Source organism: Diorhabda carinulata, chromosome X (assembly GCF_026250575.1).
Source record: "Diorhabda carinulata isolate Delta chromosome X, icDioCari1.1, whole genome shotgun sequence".
NCBI classification, from domain to species: Eukaryota; Metazoa; Arthropoda; class Insecta; order Coleoptera; family Chrysomelidae; genus Diorhabda; species Diorhabda carinulata.
The window spans coordinates 50,750,566-50,774,861 of NC_079472.1; the positions used below are offsets into that span (position 1 = coordinate 50,750,566).

The following is a 24,296-nucleotide window of genomic DNA, read 5'->3' on the forward strand; positions in this document are numbered from 1 at the left end:
TCACAATAATACTATCTTATTTTTCATTCATTACTGTTTTAAGCTTATGTTGAAAATTATTTTTTCACGTTCTTGCAATGAACACAACTTTATTGAACTATATTTACAGGAAAAAGTGGATTTTCAATGCATTAGTGCAATAAATATTTATTTCGTGCAATTACACGCGAAGTCAGTAATTCGCGTTCTCAGCACAGTCCACAAAATTTAATTTCACGGCCATTACCCATAGCAACGGCCGCGAATCCAAACGTCACTTCAAAATACTACAAAGACAAGGCTTATTTTTTTTTATACATTAATACTTATATTTTTTAGGGTGAATATTAACATTAATTGTTCTGTTTGTATTATTACTTATATTTACTTCAAAAGTTCAGAAGCAACTACAACTAGTGTTTCGGAATAATGGTTATTGCCTACATTCAAACCAGATACTATATCGCCAGAAATATTGGTAATTTGCTTCTTATTTTCGATAGAGTCTTCTATATATTCTTCTGCTACTATCGTTGACTTCCATCCACCGTAGCGTTTAAGAATTAACATATCAGCCCCAGTATTAGCCAACAGCGGGACAGAATTTCTCCAAAAACAGTAACCCGTGTATGATTCAGGATTTAGTAATCTGAGATACTTGGTAATCATACTAGGCATTTTCCCAATGGTGTGCACTCCAACAACTTGTGCGGTGCACTTTTCATTTACGTATCTCAAGAATAGACGACGATTATTAACAATATATTTTAGTTGATGAGCTGCATATTTACGATAAATTTTTATGAAATCAATATTAGGAACAATGAAAACACGCTTCTTACCCGTCGTGGTATCAGGAACGGTTACTATTATTACAAAATTCTCTTCCTGATTATCTTTAATGACCATTTTTAGTAACTCATCTCGTCGCAAAGCACCAGATATTCCTATTATCAAAACTACCCGCAAAAATCAGTACAATAAACAAAAAAAATTGTGAATAACATCTCTTAACACTTACATTCAACAAGTATTTTTCATCATCAGCTTCTTTCGATAATCTACTGCTTTTCTTTTCAGGAATAGTACTAATTGTGAAAACTGCTTGATATCGATATTGTCTCGTATGTACAGCATGCACTTCGGCATGAAATAAATGCTCCACAGAGAGTTGAACTTTTTACAACATTTAATTCCTACATCAAAGAAGTCAATAAAATGTTTTCAGGCATCGTCTTAACATTCTGTTTGTCACAAAAAATCGTTAAACTCGCCGTAACATTTTTCGTACTGCCGTTTAGATTTTTCGGGTATTAGAATGGAAAGCGCAGAATTTACCTTCGCTCTTGAATTCAGGAGGAGTGGAAGGCACTGAAATATTGCTATCAGTATCAGACATTTTGCGTTTTGTCAAAATATTTTGTATATAATGAAACATATAATTTCCATAGCACACGGTGACATGTTAAATAAATTGAGCTGCTATTGATTTCAGAGCAATAATATATTTATATACAATTATCTAGTTTAATAATTTTAACGATTGCATACAAAAAATAGTTTGTATGCCATGACCGCGAAACTTTTTAACGACCTCAAGATTATGTTGCATCGGCCGCAAACGGCCTTGGCGTTTCGATACGTTAAAAAAGTATTTCGCGGCCTGAGCATACAAACAACTATTGTCATTATAGTACAGAGGTTTGTGACCAAGGCAAATATAAACATTCAAATGGACGAAATATTTAGTTCTTTTCTGTGAGATTGTAATACGTTCCAAAGAATTGTGGATTTTATTTTATTATCATTCATATTTTTTATGTACTGGATTATGAAATTACTAGATAATGCGTTTTTTTTTTCTAAAATGCCATATGATTACAATTTATTAACACAAAAGTGAATGCCTCAAGTATACGCGATCACGACTACTATGATTTGGATAATGCAACTCTGCAGTTCTAGAATTTTCAATCAAAAATTAATTTTGAAATTGTACAAATTTCAAAAAAATTGTTGATATTTTTTTCAAGGGAAGTGACTAACTAACAAATTTTTCATTTTTCAAATTTGAACTAAAAATTTATTCCAAAATAAGAGCTGTTTTATCAGCTTTTTATAGTGAATAGAATTAAAAAGCAAAACATAAGATAAAGTTTGAAAATACTCAAACGCGCTTTTGAATTTATATTGAAAAGAAAAAAACATATCATAGTTTAAAAAAACTAAACAGCAAACAAAATAAAAAGTAAAAAAATCATGAGAATAAAATTACTGATGAGAAAATTGATTTTACTGTAATAAAAGCGTGTTACTTTTATAAAAATTAAAATATGACATTTTTAATTTTCAGTAATCATTTGGGCAGTCCCAATACTGTGAATAGAACTAAGATATATTGGTTACAAAATGCAACGATAATTTTATTCTGATACCATGAAATGTTTTTCAATTTTCAATTTAATCATTGCTTAAAGCATGTTTCTTAGTTTTTTTAAACTCTAAGTGATGTAATGTAAACCAAATATATAATAAAATTTTGAATTCATTTTATGCAATCAATTTAATATAAACGTCGATATAAGTGATAATGAAAACTTCAATGTCATCACTGTCATCAACTTAAATATATATTTTGACATCAAAATACTTTTTGAATCGATATTCATAAAATTTTTGACACATTTTTGGGTTCTAGAGGTGAAAAAAATGTGTAACGATCCTAATGAATTTGATGTTAAAACATTATTATGGGATTTCGGTAAGTAGAATGTATATACAAATATCTTTGTAATATGATATTCCAAAGTCTCAATCATGATAAAAAGTTTTTTTTCTATTATTTCCATTTTGTTTGAACGTAATCTGGTTGTAGTATCTGTGTCAAGACCGTCCGAGACTATATCCAAGATTTTGAAACAAAAAGAAATTGATCACAATAAATTGATTGAATCTATGAAAGAGAACATCACCAAAATAAATAAAGAAATAGATGCAGCGATAAAAGAAAAATCTGCAGTCCTTGAAAAAAAATTAGACGATATTAAAGAAGATGTTAAAATGTATTTTATTGATTTGCGCTTCAAATTCGAGGTAGGAATCAATTTTATATTGCTACAAATGAATTTTTAGATTGATTATATATAGAACAACAATTTATATTTTCAGTCTTTGATTTTTGAGGACGATTATTTACTGAAGTCACTAAACACTGTTACAAAATATAACGAATCAGAATTTTCAATAGTCGAAGAATTCTGTGGATTTTTATTGAACTTGGAAAAAAGCAGATCTCAACAATTCAAAGAGTTGCTAAAAGACACAAAATTGAAGGCAATAGAAGTTGCCCATGAGCTACCATTTGCTTTAGACGAAATGTTTGAATTGGAAATCACGGTAAATATTCTCATTTTTTCATGTGACTATTCGTTCCAAAGTTAAGTTTTTCGATGATTATAATAAAACTGATTTTCTGTTTCTCTTATAATATGATGATACCAGTTGAAAACACAGTTTATTAACTCAACGCTATCACTCACAATTACACTGCTTGGCGTTAACCAATAAGTTGTCGTCTAAAGTTAGAGTTTATCGATACACGTCTTAAATTATGTAATAATGAGTTTGTAGTGATACGAGGATAGTACCAGAAGTACCTGGCTTTATCTAGAGATGGCGGTAGTTGTTTGAAAAATCCCACTGTATTAGAACGTACACAATCTATACACCATACGTTTCAAGTTGAAAGACGCCATGTTGTTTAGTATTTTTGTGGCAAAAACCAATAGTAAACGTTTTCAAAGAATTTGTAAGCATGGAAAAAATGGGTTTCAAGCTAACCATTATAAAAGCTGAACTAGATTCTTCTCTGGTGGAAACTGCTCCTTCGTTAACAACAGTATTGGGTAGCAGAGACCGAGGCCGTGCGAACTGCGAAGACCAGCATCGCATTGGTCGACCAAATTAGGTGACGACTTCAGAAATGTTAAAGAAAATCCACAAAGCAGTATTGGATGATCGTCGACTGGAAGTTCGTGACAGAAATAAAGCTGAATTTTTGCGTAACCATGGATGAAACGTGGGTCCATTACTTTACAGTGAAAGCAAAAGAACAAATAAAACAATGGATTGAAACGGGAGTACCGGCTCCAAAGACGCAAAGAACGTTTCATCTACAGGCGTCCGTTTTTTGAGATGCGCGCGGTTTAATTTTCAATAACTATCCTGAAAAAGGAAAAACTATCAACTTCGATTATTATGACCGTTTGAGCAAAATCGGCCGTATTTGGCTAAGAAGAAAGTGTTGTTTCATCAAGACAATGCCACAACTCTCACATTCGTTATTACAATGGCCAAAATAATTGAATTAAAGTTTGAATTGCTACCTCATGCACCCTATTCGCTATCTTTAACCCCCTCGTAAGGTCGTCTTTTACCTCTTGCCACCATGTAGACCTTGGTCTTCCTCTTCTTCTAGCACTTCCAATCTAATATTGAGTACGCTACTGTTTCCTCTCCTGCTCTCCATACATGTCCCAGCCATCTTGCTCTTTGTTGTTTAATTTTTCTTACTATGTCCTCTTTAATTTCTTGTGCTATTTCATGGTTCATTCTTCTTCGGTACTCATTTTCTCATTAGTTTTACTGGTCCTAATATTGTTCTTAATATTTTTCTCTCAACAATTCTTAAGTCTTCTTCTTGCTTTTTTGTCATAGTCATAGTTTCTGCAGCATACATCATGACCGGTCGACATGTCTATATATGTATTATTTATATGGTTATTGAATTTAACAGATAAATTTCACGTTCTTAAGGCCGCGTGCGGTTTACAAGGAATATAATTTCAATACGAGACTATTGAACATATTATTCGCAAAATTATGAAATTATTCAATATTATTTCCGATGTATAGGTTATATGGGTATATTCCATCTATTTTTTCGAGCTAATCATATTTAGGTGAATAAACAATATCCTAAACCTGCATTATATTGAATTAAACCGATAATAAATTTAATAGAAAAAAATACCAAAAACATTAGAAAGTATCTAAATAAACTTTATTCATAGTTTAGGTACTTAAATAATAGAACTAATAGATTCAAGAAAGTATATTACTTACAAAAAAATTTTAAGAATCAAAACATAAATAATCGAAGGAAACTGTTTATTTTTCACCATTTATAATTTTCTTGTTTCCTTTGGCAGCTATTGAAACTAATTTTTTCTACGACCGTGCGTTTTAACCCACTTTCCCGCACGCATTTTGGTTTTGAAAGTGTCACTTTCCCGCACTAGTGCGGAAAGTGACATAAAGTGTCACTTTCCCGCACTAGTGCGTGAAAGTGACATTCTTCAAAGGAGAAACAAATATCAAAACTGGTTTGATATCAGTTGCTATGACAACCCAAGCGTGTAATTGTTACTAAAACGTCAAAGTTGTTCAAAACGTCTTGGAAGTGACCGAATAAGAACAATCTTCTTTTAAATTAAACCACATTAAACCGAATCCGATACAATAATATTAATGGATTCATCCGACGAATAACTTCCCGAAGCCGTTTTGAAGGCTGCAAATGAAGCTAATTCCGAGCTGTTACCTGCCAAATCCAGACTAAAGTATGAGAAGCAATTCGACCATTTTGTTACATGGTGTAAGGAGAAAGGGGCCAAAACTTATAAGGAAGAGGTATTTCTGGCGTATTTTTCAGACCTAAGTAAGGTTTTGAAATCTAATACATTATGGTCCCGCTATTCGATGGTAAAAAGTTTCTCTGTACTACAAATGACTTAAAACCGTTGCCGTCACCGTCATCGTCATCTTTATGCGACCTGCAACCGATGCCATCTACCTTCCAGTTGAAACTAAATAACTCCACTGGGCCGGCAATTCTTACTAGTCTACAGAATACAACAAATTGTGTTTTCAATATTAATATTTATAATAATTAATAGTTTTTAGTTAAAATTTTGTATATTATTATGTTTGTTGGAATAAAATAATTTTTGAAAAATGGGTTGGTATACTTTTATGTATATACGGTCGTAGAAAAAATAATGTTCCTAACTCATGCGTAAAGTGTCTTTCCCGCACTTGACCGCTTGCCCGAACTCCGCTCCGCGTCGTTCGGGACAACTGCAGTTGCGTGCGCGAAAGTATCACTTTCCGCAGGAAAATAACTATTTCGGCTTAGGTCACTCAGCCTCATAAATATATCCGTGTTTTTCACCTCAAATGGCACTGACGTGTTTGCTAGTAAACTTACAGTTTTTTGAACTAATTAGAAAATTCTGTTTATAATATCTGAGCTACCTGTAATAACTAGATCTATGTTTTCTTTTATTTAAAAATTCTACGTAACATTTAAAACTTCATTTTATCCTCTCGACGACAGGCTCCTATCCACTACTTTGCCAAGTCTTCATTTTTTGGAAATCCAAAGTATTTAATACCAGTTTCTTTGATATTTCGATTAGTGTGTTCACACGCCACGGCTCCACCCGACATCATGATTTTATAATAGGAAGTTCAATCTTTTAAAATAAATTAAAAACAGTTATGTCAACTCTGCAATAGTCTTGTATACTGGCTAAGTCGATAAGTACAAAAAAATATCACAAACACACAAAAACTCGGTATGGTCAAATGAAATGGCCAAGAAAAAATTCTGATTCTAGCGTGACGTCACGCGCGTGGCCTGTCAAATTTGAGCCGACAAGTCAACATATAGGTGTTTGTATATCGTGGGTAAAATCCTTTTCTGATATAAACGTCTATTTCGTAGTAGACGTAGCTAGCAACTGAATAAATCTATATGTGGCTAGCACTTCGCTCGCCAGGACTAGTGTCGAGAGTCTCTAGGAGATGCCCCGCAATAGTCTGGATCGAGCATTACGGTTGGAAAGTAGTTATTTGCCTATTTTATTTTTACGCAGTAGTTCGCTAAACAGTTATTTAGTTCACTTGTATACGTTAATTCAATTAACCAGTATTTTAGCTCATTTTGCTACTCTACTTAACTTGTATTTGAAGTATAGAATTTTAATTCCACAGCTGAAGCACGACTTCCTATTATTGTTCTTATTAGTGGTAAAAGTTCATTTGTAAGTAGTTGTATGAACCTAATTTAACTAAATATTTGTTAAATTTTCAGTTCGTATCTCTCTTATATTTAAAACTTATGGTCCTCAATCAAGCAAAAAAAACAAGAAATCATTTATTTTTTCATGTTTAACAATATTCAGAGGATTGAATCAAATTTTGAAATGTGACAACATATTATACCATCAAATTTCTTCATTATGCTTCAGTTTTTGTTTCAATGAATCTTCAAATTTTGACGTATTAGAACACCTCATATCCAAACCATTAATTTGAAATGCATGTAAATTTTATTTCTAATACTCTAATTAAAAATGCTCATCTTCGAATCATTACTAATAGGGTAACTGCGCCAGTGCTCGGCCATGTAACGCTACTCTGCATATTAGAAAAATATAGAGCAAACTCAAAGACTAACCATTTTAGTTAGTTAAATATCAATACATCTAAGTTTTTTACTACTTCACTGACAAACTGTTAATTTTCAATGTTTTTTCACCAATTTATTATTTCAAGTTCTGTTTTTGATATTTCGCAAGAAGCAGCAGGAGCCATATTCAAATCTTCGATTCGGTTTCTCATACACTTCATATACAACACCGTCAGGATTAAATGGATACAGTGCACACTTCCTGAAACCATTGACAATGGAATTTGCCTGTGATTTGCTTTTAAGTACCTCTTTTAATAAAAGGAAAAATATTGTCTTTGTTAAAACACAGTTAACACTTTCTGGTTTTGACTGCCGTCTTTTTCCACTCAACTATATGTCTTTTAAATACACTTACATCACCAGGTTGCATTATGTGGATAGTGTTCTAAGGCAATGCGTAAAATATTATCACATTGTTGCTGCAAAATTCACTCTATTTATGACCGTTAATCAGTAACAGTACTGGTTTCGTTATATCCTCTTTTCCAAGCCATTTCCAATTAAGAACGCGCCACCTTCTTTTCATACTTAATACTGTTTTAGACGTTATCCTACTTCACTCGAAGTCTGCCTCACGGTCTTTATTCGTGTTTCATATATTTACTGTGAATAGCGTTATCCCCCCATTCTTGTGCAAAGGCTTATCTATTGATTTGTAATATTTTTCGTATTTATTCAGACTCTATCTGTTCATGGGGTGAATTAATTAATAAACACAGTGTCTTACGTTCTCAATTTATTTGCACACTATAATTACACTGAACTTATAATAATTCACTTTTATCACTATTAATTAAGTAATTAAGTACTGTATTTAAACTCTTTGACTACTATGCTAATTGGTTCCGTTCACTAAGACTATTTGTTTTAAACTAACTAAATGCGTTTACACAATTCATTTATATACATAAATAAAATTCTACAAAGTTCTAGAACAAAAAGAAGCAAAAGAAATAAATAAATAGACTTTCCTAGCAATTATTTAGAAGAAATAAACCGCCTGTCACAAAAAATATATACAAATAAACATCAAATAAGTTCCGCCATTTATAAAAAATGTGAAAGATGCCGCCCGAAAAGCGCCGTGCGAATTCGCCGAATTTTTGGATTTTCATAGTAGTTGATCAGAGCCGGCCGAGGGAACCATTTTTATTTATGAATTTTTTAAAGAAATAAACTAACAGATATTACTACTAATACCTAACGTGACCTGACGTCTTGTTTTAAACGGTACTGTCCCTTTTTATAATTACGAGTCCCCCGGTGACTCAAAATTGTCCCGTTTTCAGAAACCGCGCGAAAATTTGAATAGCAAAAACTAACAATGTATTAACGAAATTACAATCATCTTTGAAAAAAGACTTGATAGGTATTGGATGTAGAGCCTATGTAATTCACAATGCAATAAAATCTGCTATATACGGGCTATGCGTAAATTGAAAAAGCGTTATTTTTTATATTCACAAGATGAAGTTCTAAAGTAGTTTTGTGCCGAAACTGAAACGAAATATTAACAAATGCTCGGTTATAGCAAAACTAGATGGTTTGCTATTAAGCCTACCTTGGAGAGGGTTTTAACAATGTATCAGTCGTTGGAAAGCAATTTTTTGAGTATTGAAAAATGTCCCTGTTACTAAAAAACTTTTTTAAAGATCCCACATCCAAATTGTGGCTTTATTTTTATATGCTCAGTCAGCAAAATTTCATGCAGCTGTCTTGAAACTTGAAGGTCAGACTGTATCAGCAATTGAAGCTGCAAATGAAATTTAGCTCAGAAATAGAAGAATTAGTTTCATCCATTTATATATCGATATATCGATAAAGAGTTTGTGAAAAGGACGACTACAAAATTTTATAAAACAAGCTGTGAATATCTGGAGCAGTGGACTTGCTTTCTTTCCAAAGAAATGGAGATATTTTATCACATTACGTCGCAAAAACAAACAGAATTTAAAAATTCAAATGTTTCACCGGAAACCCGTTTGGTTGTTTCATTCTTACCTGGACAATATTTCTCTTGAAAAAATGTATTTGTTTTTCATTGACTACCTATTATTTGACCTAAATAAACCTATGTCCCGTTTTGAGTCAAAGAATAAATGGTCACATTACTAATACTTGTTTCTATTAATACAATTACTCTTTCTTCTTGACATTCGTTTCGTTTTTTCCATTTATGGTTCATAGTTCATAGAATTGATCTGTCGAATTATTTCTATATTCAGGCTCTCAATCAAATAACAATGAGTAATTATCGGAGTTATGCGGAACTGGAAAAGGATCTAAAATTGAGGGTTAAAAATGATTTGCGAGAATGGACAAATGAAATAATGGAAATAAAAGAACAAGTCAAAGACCGCTTGAGATCGCTAGCTAAAAAATCCACAATGTGAGTAGATAATATTGATTTTCGTAAAAATTTATTTTTTAATCATTCTAATGAATTCACTTGAGGATAATATGAATCAAGGTAAATTCGATTTAAATCAAGTGAAGCGCTGCAAAAAATAGAAAAATAAAAATATTATGTAAAAAACAATAACTTCAATTAGAAAAAAATACCTTTTGAATCATAGCAAAAACTTCCTTGCGTGAATTTCAGCCATGTAGATGAATGTCGTGGATCTTATTTCTTCAGATTTTCCTAAAGGTGATCGATTAATTAATAGTCCAAGCAGAAAGTGCTGCGAAATAGTGTTCAACCAGAATAAGTGCAAAAATATATTTTCTTCAAACCTCGGTTGAAAGTACGTTTTTTCGTCCCTAGTAGCAGGGACGAAAGTTCAACATTTACTCCCTGTAGAAATTAAACGCACGTCCTCCATAACAGCGGGAGGAAAAAATTAACTCGTAACTAGGGACTATTTATTCTGTTGCTATGACAAATTGTTAATTGCTGCCATTAGTATTGCTACCTCTAACCTTGATAAATTATTATTAATGTCATAAAAAGTGAAATTAATAACGTACTTTCGACCGGCTATAAAGAAAAATCATATACACTACACGGGCCAAAAGTTAAAGTCCCGATCCTGCTCATCATGAGCAGGGCCGAATATTTAACTTTCGGCCCTTGTAGTGTAATATAGTATGTATTTTATATGGGGAAATATTATGTTGAATCTCATGTAGAAAATGCTCGCTATTATAGCCACTGAATTAAACGTAAAGGAAGGAAAGCTGCTATCTATATACATAGACAGCAAGTGCGACGGAAGTAGCCTTCTTAAACATCCAAGTAGGGATCAATTTATTTTGATTGTTGCATTGGTTTAAGCGCACGTGATTGTTTTTGATAATTTTATATAAATTTTGCAATGGGTAGCATAGATTTTGTTTGTTTTGCTAAGCTTTACATATGCGCTCATTAGAATAGTGATTTAACTGTTGAAACGTTAGTAATTCGATTACAAATAAAATGGTTAGTTGTGTAGCTTGTAGCTGTTCTAACACTCCTAAAAATAAATCTTTGGGGATCCATTTTTAAAGGTAAGTTGTTTTTTCTTAATCAATTTTAGTTACTATCAATTTTAACTGTATAAAATGCAAAATAAATATTCCATGTTTCGATCATAGACATAGGCATAACATAATAAAAATACCAAGTTAAATGCTGTTAGTTGTCTTAAAGATTGTCAGAAAACAAATTTTGGACGAATTTTGTTAGTTAATTAGATTGGACATCTATAAGAACAAGTGTAGTATGCTGTCAACATTTCACTTATGAATGTTTCAATCGAACCTCAAAACCAAAAGTTAGATTGTGGTCATATGCCCTTCCTATAATAAAAGTTAGACGTTAGTATTTTATTTATAATTATATCAATACTATTTTTTCAATATTTGGCAATTTTATTTACATGTATTCAATTTTTACACGTGAGAAAATTCAATCCAGTTCAACTTAAATCTATTAAGTCACCTGAAAACAAGCTTCTACTAGCGCCATCATTTAGGATAGAAACACCTATTTTAACTCCTGTTATAAATGCAGGTCTAGAAAGTACCCCACGTAAAAAATTCACAAAAATATGTTTCTCTAAAAAATGAAAAATTTTAAAACCTTAGAAAATGATTTCGCGACAGAAAAATAAATAAATTTCCTTACGAAAATGGTAAGTTTGCTTAAAAGAAAAAACTTACTCTCTACTGACCTAGAAAATGTATTATTGGGGTAAACACGGAAATAATTGATAGAATTTGCATCAAAACGGTCAGACGGAGAGTATTTGCAGTGACCCTACATTTTTTTCTCCAAAGGCTTATAGTTATGTTCGACAAACATTCAAAAATTTGAAAAATTTTAATTTCAAATTTTATGGTTATGTGGATTATGGAAATGAGTTGCAGGAAGATTGGGATACATAGCAAAATAAGTTCTATTTTTGATGATTGTCTGTATTAATGAGCCATGGAAAATACCAATAGATTATTTTTTCGCATCTTCATTGAATAGTTCACAAAAGGCAAAGTTAGTTGAACAGGCACTATATCTTTAAAAAAATATTGGAATTGTAATAACAGATATAACTTTTGATGGCACTGCGACAAACATGTGCAGTGAATTAAATTATAATTTTAGTAAAAATAATATCCAATCATATCTCATTATACACAATAATAAATATTATTTTAAAACAATTAGTGATAAAAAGGGGGATTCGGTAGATTATAATTATGTTGTTAAACTTAATGAGTTGCAAGAAAAAGAAGGTCTTCATTTAGAAAACAAATTGAGAAAAAAACATTTTTCGGGCAAAAAATGGAAGTTAAATTAGCTAATTAATTATTGAGCAAGTCTGTGACTAAGTCATTAATTTAATATTTTGTAAAGAAATTTTGAAACCAGACAATTTCCAAGGATGCGGACCTACTGCTATTATGCATTATGCATATCATTTCTAAACCTATATTAGCCCAAATTTTTATTATAAGGATTGTACAAAAATTAGGCCCATAGTACGTGCGGACATAATATTTTTGAAAGATTTTCTCAGTTTTTCGGAAAATAGGTGTTACCGTATGGTAACGCTAGGCTTCAAGTAAGCTAACTCTTGTACATTTAAAAATATTTTATTATTTAACACATTTCTAGAACTTACAAAAACATATGAAAAATAATCGTGTATTTTTTACGCGCATTAGCTTGGCATCTTAAGACGACAAATATCTGCGTCATATAAAGCATTACAGGGTATGTTATATCAAATTACAATCAACGCAAAGATCAACGTCACACTTTTTACACATCGTACGTCCACTAGAACAATAACCTTTTCCTGTACAACATCGTCTTTTATTATTTAGTATTTGGTGACCTTTTCCATCATAACGCTATAGGTATGACATTACAATTTTGCGCTTGAACTCAAGCTGGGATAAATTGCCTTTAGATTTTTTATTGAGATATCCAAGCATTTTCGACTGAAAAATCAATATGCCAGCTAAACACACACCACCACCATTTCTTGCCTCTCATCGAGATTCTATAGCGCGAACCATATTGATCCATTAGATCTCTGCCTCCCATTCCATTGTTGAATTTACGAATAACATCTGGCATATTGACTTTCGTGTATTTTTTTCAATTCCCGAATACCTCTTCACTTGGGTTAGAGGAGCTATTCCGCTAGAGGTAGATGCGACTGGTAACTACATTATTATCTATCCAGTTTAGAAACATTATTCCACTATTTTGGTCAATATTATCTCCTTTGTTAGCATTCTTAGCAATCTTTCAGATTCATTGAAAACAATTTGTCATGAGTTAAAAATTACTCAGGGCTAGCAAGTCATCGAACAAAAACTGCAGCTATAGTAAAAAAACGTATTGGGACGTCAAGGTTTCCATTTATCTTGCCAAGACTTGCGAAAAAATATATTTTTCTTAATAGTGGATGAATCAACGAACAGAAGTACAATTAAACATTTGTGTGTTGGTGAGATATGTTAATGATTTTTATCATATTCAGAATACATTTTTGACTCTACTTGAAATTTCTTGGGCGGATGCGATCACTTTGCTTAAACGCGATACACCCATTATTTGTCATCAAGTATGAATGTCATTCTTTTAGATTATAGGAATCTTATTCTTGCGAAAAAGTGCCAAGATGTTACAAGAGATATATACAATTACTTTAATTCAAGTTGTAAGAGAATTGCGGAGCATGCGAAATTTCAAACATTCATAAAATCCTGCATCTTTCACATACTCGCTGTTTGTCAGTACAAAGTGTCGTTACTAGAATTTTAGAGCAATAAGGGGCATTACAATTAATTTTTTTGAATAATGATCTTGTTGCAGAAAATATAATACAAAAATTGAACGATCCTAAAACAAAGTTATTTTTACAATTTTAATGATTTATCTTATCTTTTTTAAACAATTTCATTGAAGGACTGCAGTCAGAAGCTCCTAAGTCCTGTACAAATCATATAAAAATATCGTTCAGATATATTTGATTGTTTCCTTAAAAGAGATTATTTGATTATTGTAGCATTAGAAAACGTGGAATATAAAGATCCTGGTATTCCCATGCCTATAGGGAATATATATTAGGGGACAAATGTTACACAATCCTTATTACAGTTAAACAAATTAAATTTTGTAGATTAAGTTTTTTGAGTTCCTATATGAGTCTGTAGCTTATTAAAATATTTGCATTAAAGGAAAATAAAATCAAATTGTTTGAATTTATTAATGCTAGGGTACTAAAAGAAGGTTCAGTAAACTCTATTTATTCCCTAATTTGTTAAACGATGATATGTTTTAAGCTTTGGACTCTGGATAAAATACTGAAGAAATTCGGTTATTTCTAGACGATCATATATTATTTTGATAAGAAGTCACAAAAATACAATAATTAATATTTTTACTTCTTTTGTTTCCAATGTGCTAACCCTTCCACATTCCTTGGCTAATATAGAAAGGATATTCTCTTCTATTAATGCCATGAAAACGGAACAAAGGAACAAATTAAGCATTGAAAGTATAACCGGTTTGTTACATACAAAAATGTGTAGAGGGAGCAACAACTGCCACACTTTTTCATTAGAAAAAAAAACTGTTCTCACATATTATTAAATAAAGCCCATATGCTTTGTTGAGTATAGATTAAATTTAAAAAGCATGTTAACCTGGGTCTTTATGTCATAGTAGGTATACTTTACTCAAATAGGACATAATAATTATTTAAACGAACGGATGCACTGCTTTACAATTATGTTGATATTTAACATTTTTTTCCAGTATTTATGTCTTTTTTTAACCTCATTTCGTTGAAATTGTTTTTCAACAGAATCACTTTTGAAAAATTTATGCCCCAATTCTTCAAATCTACCGACTTTTCACGTGCTAAACTACCGATTTTTAAATTTTCGAGCTGGCAAAATCCATCAATGTTCTTCAATATTTAATAAAAACTGAGTCTTATACAATGTGGCCCATATGTATGGAATAAATTCAATTTTAGTATTATTATGTATTATGTGAAAAAAATCTGAAACAGATCGATTTTTATTCTGGAATTAACAATTTACAGTATGAAAATATTATCCCTCTCCCACACCCCCTCGAAAATTTTAAATAAGAAAGGGGATCGTGTGGCACCTTGTTGGAAAGAGATTTTAATCTTCTGTTCAGCAATATAGAGTTTTGGAAATTTGGTATAATCATAACTGAGAATATTTATTTTTAAGATGTAAAATTTTGGCAATGTCTCTATCACAAATTTTACGTAGAATGAAGATAATAATGCCGCATAATATTTAGAATGTATTTTTCACTGTAATTTAATAATTAAATGTTCAAAATGACTACCATTCACTTCTTTACAATAATAGAGGCGATTTTGGAATTCTCGTACAACATTTTTTATTACCTCAGGGGTTATTTTATTAATTTCTTGCGTTATCCTAACTTTTAAATCAGCAAAATTGCCTGGTCTATTAAAATATACTTCAGAAATAATCAGGTATTTTCGTATCTGTTCTGCTAAATATCGGAAAAAATCTTTGAAGATACTAAAATATCAGTCAAAAAGCTAAATAAACAATTGATATGAATCTAGTAAGCTGCTGTTATTTAGGTATTAAAAGTTACTAAAAGATGTTAGTGTAATATTTGAGCGCATAATAAATTTAACATTCTAGCTCGCTGATGGCTAAGGGTAAACGCTCTACGCAATCAAACTGTAGCTCCCAGGTTCGAATCTGGTCTAGGAAAATTTAAGTTTTTTTATTTTTCCATGTGTACAGAAAAGAATTTAGAATATTTAGTGGTTTACATGATAGAAAATCGATTTTTCGAAGTAGTATATTATTCACGAGTGCATATTGAAGGTTATCATTCACGAGGTGAATTTTATTGCCATGAGCGCTAATAAGTGGAGTAAATCACCTAGTGAAAAATAACTCATTAAATGAGGTGGTTTTCTTTTCCTTTTGTTAGTCCAAATAGATTAGTAGTGTTAAAAAAAGTCATTTTTCTTTTCTAAATCCAGTTTTAGTTGATTTTTTAACACAATTTAACACAAAATTTCTAGATACCTAGAAACCTACGCATATAATTTTGATTTGAGTCAAATATATTTCGTTTCAAAAGCTATTTATATTCATAAATTGTTCTATATGGTATCCTTAGAAACAGGTATACGACACGCACATTCCAAGTCTCTGATGGCTCAATGTTGTTCCGAGCCTTCCAACTACGTGTCCTGGGGCCGAATCTGGTCTAGGAAAATTAATTTTTTTATGCATATAGAACTGAATTGATAATATGCATAATTAGTTACAAATTTTAAAAACCCACCAATTTTTTGCAGAAGAATTAATGTCAAGCAAACAGACATAAAATGGGTACATTATACAACAGTCGTGGTGGATAAACAATATAATATTATATTTAAATCAAGAAAGCATATGACAGCAGTGATTAATAAATTCATTAATCTTAACGTATGAAGGATACATTATACAACAGTGGTGGATAAAATATATTTTTTTACTTATTTAGGTTGACCACCCTTTCACGGCGATCACCACTTAGATTATAATCACAAAATGGCCCTGTATTATACTTTTTCTGAGAAGAGGTTTATTGAAAGCAATTAAGCTCAAAAACCAGTTTTTGAGTCATTTAATCACGGGTTAATTTTGTTGACTAAAAATTCCCGAAGTGCACGAAACTTGTTCTGATTTGAATTCCAGTATAAATTTTGTTTTCTGTCATTACCTGATGATTGTTTCATCTTCATGCTTATTAATATTCTCAATAAAGCCATGTTTTTATTACAATATTTTCAACAGCATTCTTTTTTTGCTCTTATATTTTTATAATGCCTAATATCCAAATCTTACTACTGGTAGGTATTCTTTAACACATTTTAATTCAGTTGACTAATTAAAAACTTAAAAATATAATATTGCCATAATTTTGTATAGCAATTAAAAATAAAATTTATATAATAGATTGGCTGGCGATTTAATCAGAACAGAATCAAGAAATTCAAAATCTTTAGCTCTGTCCAGCGAAATAAGTAGATTCAATTCCTTGAAATCAGTTTTCAATTATACATATTTTGGAGAAGAAAACGTTCCAGTATCACCGCAAGAAGTGGAATGTTGGCTCAATGATGTACAAAGAACATTGGCTTCGTTAGGTTGGTATAAAAAATAATCTAATTTTCGGCCAATCACAATTTTTTATCAATAAATTCCAGACCAATCAGCCAAAAATATCGTAACCCTCTATAAATCAATTATAACAGTATTGTTTCATCGATTTTTGGACGAGTTAGACGATATTAAGAATATGATGCAACGATCTGGAATGTGCCATAAAAAGGAAATTGAGGATTTTAAATGTGAAATATACACACCCACAGTAGATCAACTTAATATCGAGTATCTTTCGGAACTTGAAGATTTGCAGGTTAGTTCTTGATATGTATTCTACTAAATCAAAAAAAAATTATAAATTTCTTCAGGTTAATATAAATGTCTCCATATTGTATATAGTCTAAGATCCGAACCTAAATAGACCTTCACCAAGTTCAGATCAAACATATTTTATAACAAATTTCGTATATTAGAAAATACATTAAAAATGGGTAGACAACAAAAATCCTGGACAGAATATTTTCAATTATTTTTTAAAAAATGATTTCTCATAAAATGTTGCAACATGAAGATAATAATAAAATTTTATACTTTTATACTTAAAGTATAGAACATATAGAATTTGCAGACGTAGGGTTGACTATTATTTACCTGGACGAACTACTGGGATGACAGATATAAACAGGTATGTCAATACTTTCACTTGATTAGATATACTGTGCTTTTCAGATAAAAGTATCCACCTTTAATAACTTTTGTAATACTGGTATTTAGAAAAAATCCAAAAACACGTCAATTTATGTTGGAAGGGGCAAGCATTATGGCTTATTTAAACTTACTGGAAAAGCCACCCCCTCACCCCTAGCAGCATCCCCTTTATTTTTTTAAATTACTTTTCATATTTTTTATGTAAAATTTGGATACTCCTCCTTGAGCTGATTTCAAAAATGTATAATACTTGTAGGTTAAAGTGGTTAGTTTATGAGATAAACAATTTTTCTTTTAAGAGCACAAATTTTACTTATTATTTACTTTCACCTTATTTGCCTGTACTAAAATGGGTTGTACAACAGTTCAAACTCTTTAATCTTCTTAACTGTGCTATTTATTATGAAGTTACAATAAGTGTTCAAAATGAGTACCATTCACTTCCATACAATGGTATAATCTATTTTGAAATGCCTCTCTGACATTGCTTAATACGGCTGGATTTAATTGTCGACATTCATTTTCTATCCTCTCTCGTAAATCATCCAGAGATTCTGGTTGGGTAGCATAAACTTTTGTTTTTAAATACCCCCATAAAAAGAAGTCTAGGGGTGTTAAATCCGGTGACCTAGGTGGCCACTCCATCATCTGCCCCCTTCTACCTATCCAACGAGCGGGGAATGTTTCGTTTAAAAATTGTCGGACAGGCATAGCATAGTGTGGGGGAGCTCCGTCTTGTTGAAATACCAGTAAATCTTCGGAAAGGTTATCATCATTTTCTATTATTGTTGTAATACGTGGGTCAACCCCTTCCCTGAGTAACTCAAGATATGATTCACCATTTAAATTTCCGTTGATGAAGAAAGGTCCGACAATGTGGTCACCTAGGATACCACACCAAACGTTTAACTTTTGGGGATGTTGTGTATGGAATTCACGCATAATATGTGGATCACTTTCAGCCCAATATCTATAATTATGCCTACTTACTAAGCCATTTAATGACCATGAGCATTCATCAGAAAAGCAAATATTGTTTAACAATTGTGGATTGTTATTGATAGTTTGCGTCATTGATTCGCAAAACTCTAGACGACGATCAAAATCATCTTCATTCAACTCGTGCACCAACTTAACTTTGTATGGGTGGTACTTGAATTTATGTAGAACTCGGAAAACTGTAGAAGATGAAACACCGATCGCTCTACTTATTGTTGACAACGATTGGGGTTGTTGAGCCTCTAAGCTGACTTGCCCTAAAATTGCCACTTGGATTGCTTCGTTATTTACGAGTCCCTCTCGCTTATGCACTTTATTGCAAACAGACCCTGTTGTGGTAAATTTCTCCATCAGTTGAATTACATACTTATGAGTTGCATGTCTTCCGTCATGTAATTCGTTAAATATTCTAGCAGCAGCTCTTGCACAATTATTATTTTGGTAGTATAAACCTACAATTTCAATTCTTTCTTGCAAAGAGTAAACCATTTCAGAGAAACAAAATAAATAATGTATCAAATGACTACAAATTCTAGTTGACAATGTCAAACTTTAATAAAAAGTAGAGTTTTTTGTTGTTTGGATTTTTTAAGTAGAATAAATAGCACAGTTAAAAAGATTAAAGAGTTTGAACTGTTGTACAACCCATTTTAGTACAGGCAAATAAGGTGAAAGTAAATAATAAGTAAAATTTGTGCTCTTAAAAGAAAAATTGTTTATCTCATAAACTAACCACTTTAACCTACAAGTATTATACATTTTTGAAATCAGCTCAAAGAGGAGTATCCAAATTTTACATAAAAAATATGAAAAGTAATTTAAAAAAATAAAGGGGATGCTGCTACGGGTGAGGGGGTGGCTTTTCCAGTAAGTTTAAATAATCCATAATGCTTGCCCCTTCCAACATAAATTGACGTGTTTTTGGATTTTTTCTAAATACCAGTATTACAAAAGTTATTAAAGGTGGATACTTTTATCTGAAAAGCACTGTATATGTAAATTCTATGTGGCTTAATGCAACTGATTCTATATGTGCGTTAAAGTTAAAGTTAAACCATGTAAGCTACGGTTGGCATTTAGATGTTTTTTTTTAAATCCAACAGGTTTTATCGGAGATCCAACTCCTTTAAAACTCCAGGACATTATTGAAATGGAAGTTATTGAGAAAGAACTTGAAGAGTCAGATGAATTCGAGAGTCGTAATTCAAATTCAGATGAATCAGATATTGAATAGAAAATATTTATTGAAATTTTTTTTCATTAATATTATTTGCTGTTTAAATTTAAATTTTGAACACCCCGTATCTCGGAAACTAGCAATATTTGCATGAGGCATGTTCAGCACAATCATCATATTTTGAGATCTAGAATCTACAGTTCAGAGCTTGGACATTCTTAATGAATCACCCTGTATACCGAGCAAGCGCACTTTCTTATATTCACGACCCCATCAGACACGACTGCAATGTTAGGTCGTTTATTATCATACTTACCTCGGATCTCTCTGTCACTCATTACCCCACGCTTTGAAATTTAAATCTTTAAAATTTATATACCTCTATTAGGACCAAATTTTTTGCAGTCAATCCTATATCATCGTGTTGAGAATAAAATCTAATCAAATGAAAGTAACTAGTAATGACATACCTGTTTATACTTGTCAACCCAGTAGTTCGTCCAAGTAAATAATAGTCAACCCTACGTCTACACATTCTATATGTGTTATACTTCAAGTCCAGTATAAAATTTTTATGAAAAATAATTTTTAAAAAAGAATTAAAAATATTCTGTCCAGGATTTTTGTTGTCTATCTATTTTTAATATATTTTCTAATATACGAAATTTATAATAAAATTTGTTTGATTCTACTATCAACCCGGTAAAGGTCGATTTAGGTTCGAATCTTCTACTAATAAGGACCCATAACTTTGTTGCGTCCCTGACCCATTTATAAATCGAAACGATTATTTATCATCACGTCAGATTGTAACCTATTATGTACGGACTCACGGCATGAACTGACAAAGCGTTCATATAGTAATAGCCCGAATTTGAGAAAGGCACATCTAAGTATCAAAATTGAAAATGTAGAGCAATGGGCGCTGATTAAATACTTGCGATTAAAATAGTTGCACCTAATGTAAATTCACATAAATTTGGTGAATTGGTATGTGGTGCAAAATCTTTACAGCCGAATTAAACATGTCTGCACGATGTGTACCACGAGTATTAACACAGACACTCAAGCGAACTCGAAAAGATATTTGTATTGAACGTAGACAACATAAAAAAAATTTTTCTCGTAATATTAGTTACAATGGATGTCATAGATATGATAGATACTATGATTTAGAGACCAAAATATAATAGAAATTGTGAAAACAATGAGGTTCATCATCTCCGAAAAAATTCCAGATGCAGCCTTTAGCAGAGAAGGTTATGTTCACCGTGTTTTGGAATGTCGAAAGTGTAGTTTCAGTAGATGAAACAAAACGGAGACAAAAGTGATCAATATAGTATATGAACAAAATTTCAAAATTAAAAATGTTCAGATAACGCAGGTAACAGGTCCGCTAGAGAGGTTCCGATTTAGTCGAGCATCTGCGTTATTCTCCAAATTTGATCTCAAGCGACTACCTCTTGTTTCTGAATCGATTTTCTTGGGGTAATGAAGACATCTGTGTGGAGAATTAGTAGTTTATAGTGGTTGAACAATTTTTCATTCATATAAACGATTAATATTATTTCAGAGTCACTGGGGAAACAGTATAACTAACATGACAGATACAATAAATACAACCTATATCTTTCTGAAAGGAGCCGCTAGCCTTTGGGATCAACATTTTGAAAGAGTAAAAGTCTTACAAGAACTTGTAGTGAAAGACATTGAAAAAACAATCAAGAATAATTCTTGTTTGACTGACGTAAATATTTTTTTTATTATTTTCTCGGTATCCAACTTTTTTTTTAATTTATTAATGTTTTCCTCTGAAAACTTCTACCTCAATTGCGCTCTTCATTTTGTTCAAACTTGCTTTGGAAGCAGTAGGAATATCTTATTAGTCATTATTTCATTTTTTACAACTATGAAATATGGATAGGGCATCAACGAAGAAGTAGGGGCCAACAAATAGTAACGTTTACTAGATATTCTTCGCAAAATCCATTAGATGAGATGGATACATACCAATTAGAATATCCGCCAGGATATGAGCTTAGCCTTGTAAAGTGAACTTTACAAAGAGCGAGCGCATTCCCACAAATATCCAGTCTAGCATGCTTTACTATTATGGGTAAGAAATAAAGTTAAATGTCGCTACTCCTAAACTATTCCACACCATGTTTATCAGCACCATGTCGGTTAGGTAGTCTGTGTCACAGATTCAACAAAAACAAAAGGATGGCTGGTAAAGTTTTTTACTCAAGTTTCATGAAAACTCATCTTGAATTGGCCTATTGGTACCACAGTATACAAGCTTATTATGCAGTGTAGGCTTCATGTACCCCAAGTACTCAATCTTCTAATCAACACTCATTTTGTCCATAATGAATTTTCAGCAGGGACGAATTTAGGATTTCTTGAAATAACGAAAATAACAAAGGCGTTATAATGAAAAAACATCAGCATAGCGAGCACGAAATATAACTGCCACCGGCCATATGTGTCCTCAAATTTTAATTTTTCCCGGAAAAGATGAATGAACGGCGGATGATGATAGGTGCTTCAACTGAAAGTTGCGCTTTTTCAAGGGGTCACAAGGGGAAATAAATTAGCCTGAATATATTTTTAATGGAGGAGGAAAGAATGGATATTGAAAAAGAAGGTAAAAATGAGCTTGTAGGAATAATTAGCTTTAAAATAGCTCAGCACAGGATGAATGATGCTAAAACGAGTGACTATAAATAAAAGTGCTAATTTTGATAATAAGAAAACATATATCAAACTCATTGAGTACAATAATCCATAACCTGGGAATTCTAACGAAGTTGAAGTTGTATGTTTTGAAGAAAAATATTTTCAGTTCGCTGAACTTGAAGATTCATTATACTACCAATGTGATGAAAGTAAAAATATAAATTACAGTTCCAATTGCATTCCAAAATATTTTAGAATAATTGTTTAATTATAAAAAATAATATGTCTTGAAATATCAAGAAACAGGTTTTACCTTCAAACCTAGTCATAAACATGAACGAAATAAGAGGCATTTGAAAAATATACAGGGTGTTTTTTCAGGATTTAATGTAAAAAAATTGGAAGTAAGTAGATGATGTGAAAATAATGGTGTGACATGAAAAAACTTTCCCATACGACCCCTCGTTTCTGAGTTAAACGCATTCAAAGCTGCGAAATCAGAATTTATATTAGAGTATATTTTCTAAATTATACATTCGAAAATTATGCATTTTTAATGGCTGATTACGTAGTGTGTTTGACAGAATAAATAATTGTACACTACTGTCTGAAGGCCAGAGGCGGCTCATGCCCAATGGTTACTAATCAGTAACTTTTACAGGGACAACCTGTACAATCTAAAAATAGCAAAAACGAATTTTTAAATGATTTTTAACAAAAAGGGATTCTTTGTTTAACTCGATAAAATGTATAGTTTAAGAGATATGTAGATTTTTAGATCGTTGTACATGTCAAGGATACCTTTCGCCATAAAGATACATTCTGATGAATGTATCATAAATTGTAGTTATTTATTGAAAATACTTACAGTAGATATTAAAACACAATCAAACATTGCACTGGTTGTCCCTGTATAATTTACGGATTGTTAACCATTGAGCATGATCCCTTGGTCTTCAGATAGTAGTGTAGTATTATTTATTCTGTCAAACACACTACATGGATATACGTAATTATCCATTAAATAATGTTCCAATGTATAATTTAGAAAATATACTTGAATATAAGTTCTTATTTCGCAGCCTTAAACGCCTATAACTCAGAAACGAGCAGTCGAATTCGTTTTGTCACAGCATTATTTCCACGTCATCTACTCACTCCCGACATTTTTTGCGTCAAGTCCCAGAATACCCTGTATATTTGGTATAAGTTTTGTCAGTTAACAATTTTATTATAACTTTCGTTACTTTGTTCATACCATGGTTCAATCATATTTTACATTATTGTGGCACATAGTAAAAAGATTGAAATTAATGTTCTAGACTTATGAAGCAAATTTGAATATTGTTTTGGAAAAATTACGACAGGGTCTTACTAAAAAACAATTAAAGTCCAGTTTGGAACGTATTTACGAAATTTTGAACAAAATGGAACTATCGTAAGTGCAATTACCATAGGAAATAAATAACAAATCATATTTTTTCGTATTAATTATTAATTATTCAACGTAAAGCTTCAATTGCTTAAACCTTGAAATCTAATACATGTGAGAAGAACATTTTTAGATTCAAAAACATCGTTTTTTTTTGGCTATCA

The 24,296-nt window shown here is 31.6% G+C and overlaps 1 protein-coding gene across 1 annotated transcript in view; it reads left to right on the forward strand.

The window, feature by feature from the left end:
• The first annotated feature begins 2,596 nt into the window (after positions 1 to 2,596).
• LOC130900635 (uncharacterized) overlaps positions 2,597 to 24,296 on the forward strand; it is a 66,369-nt gene continuing 44,669 nt past the window's right edge. Inside the window, exons 1-8 of the mRNA XM_057811376.1 lie at positions 2,597 to 2,740; positions 2,855 to 3,072; positions 3,148 to 3,375; positions 9,742 to 9,905; positions 16,988 to 17,178; positions 17,239 to 17,450; positions 21,595 to 21,768; positions 24,023 to 24,138. Of these exons, the coding sequence (XP_057667359.1) occupies positions 2,689 to 2,740; positions 2,855 to 3,072; positions 3,148 to 3,375; positions 9,742 to 9,905; positions 16,988 to 17,178; positions 17,239 to 17,450; positions 21,595 to 21,768; positions 24,023 to 24,138 (1,355 nt within the window). The 5' untranslated portion in view covers positions 2,597 to 2,688. The remainder of the gene's footprint in view (positions 2,741 to 2,854; positions 3,073 to 3,147; positions 3,376 to 9,741; positions 9,906 to 16,987; positions 17,179 to 17,238; positions 17,451 to 21,594; positions 21,769 to 24,022; positions 24,139 to 24,296) is intronic.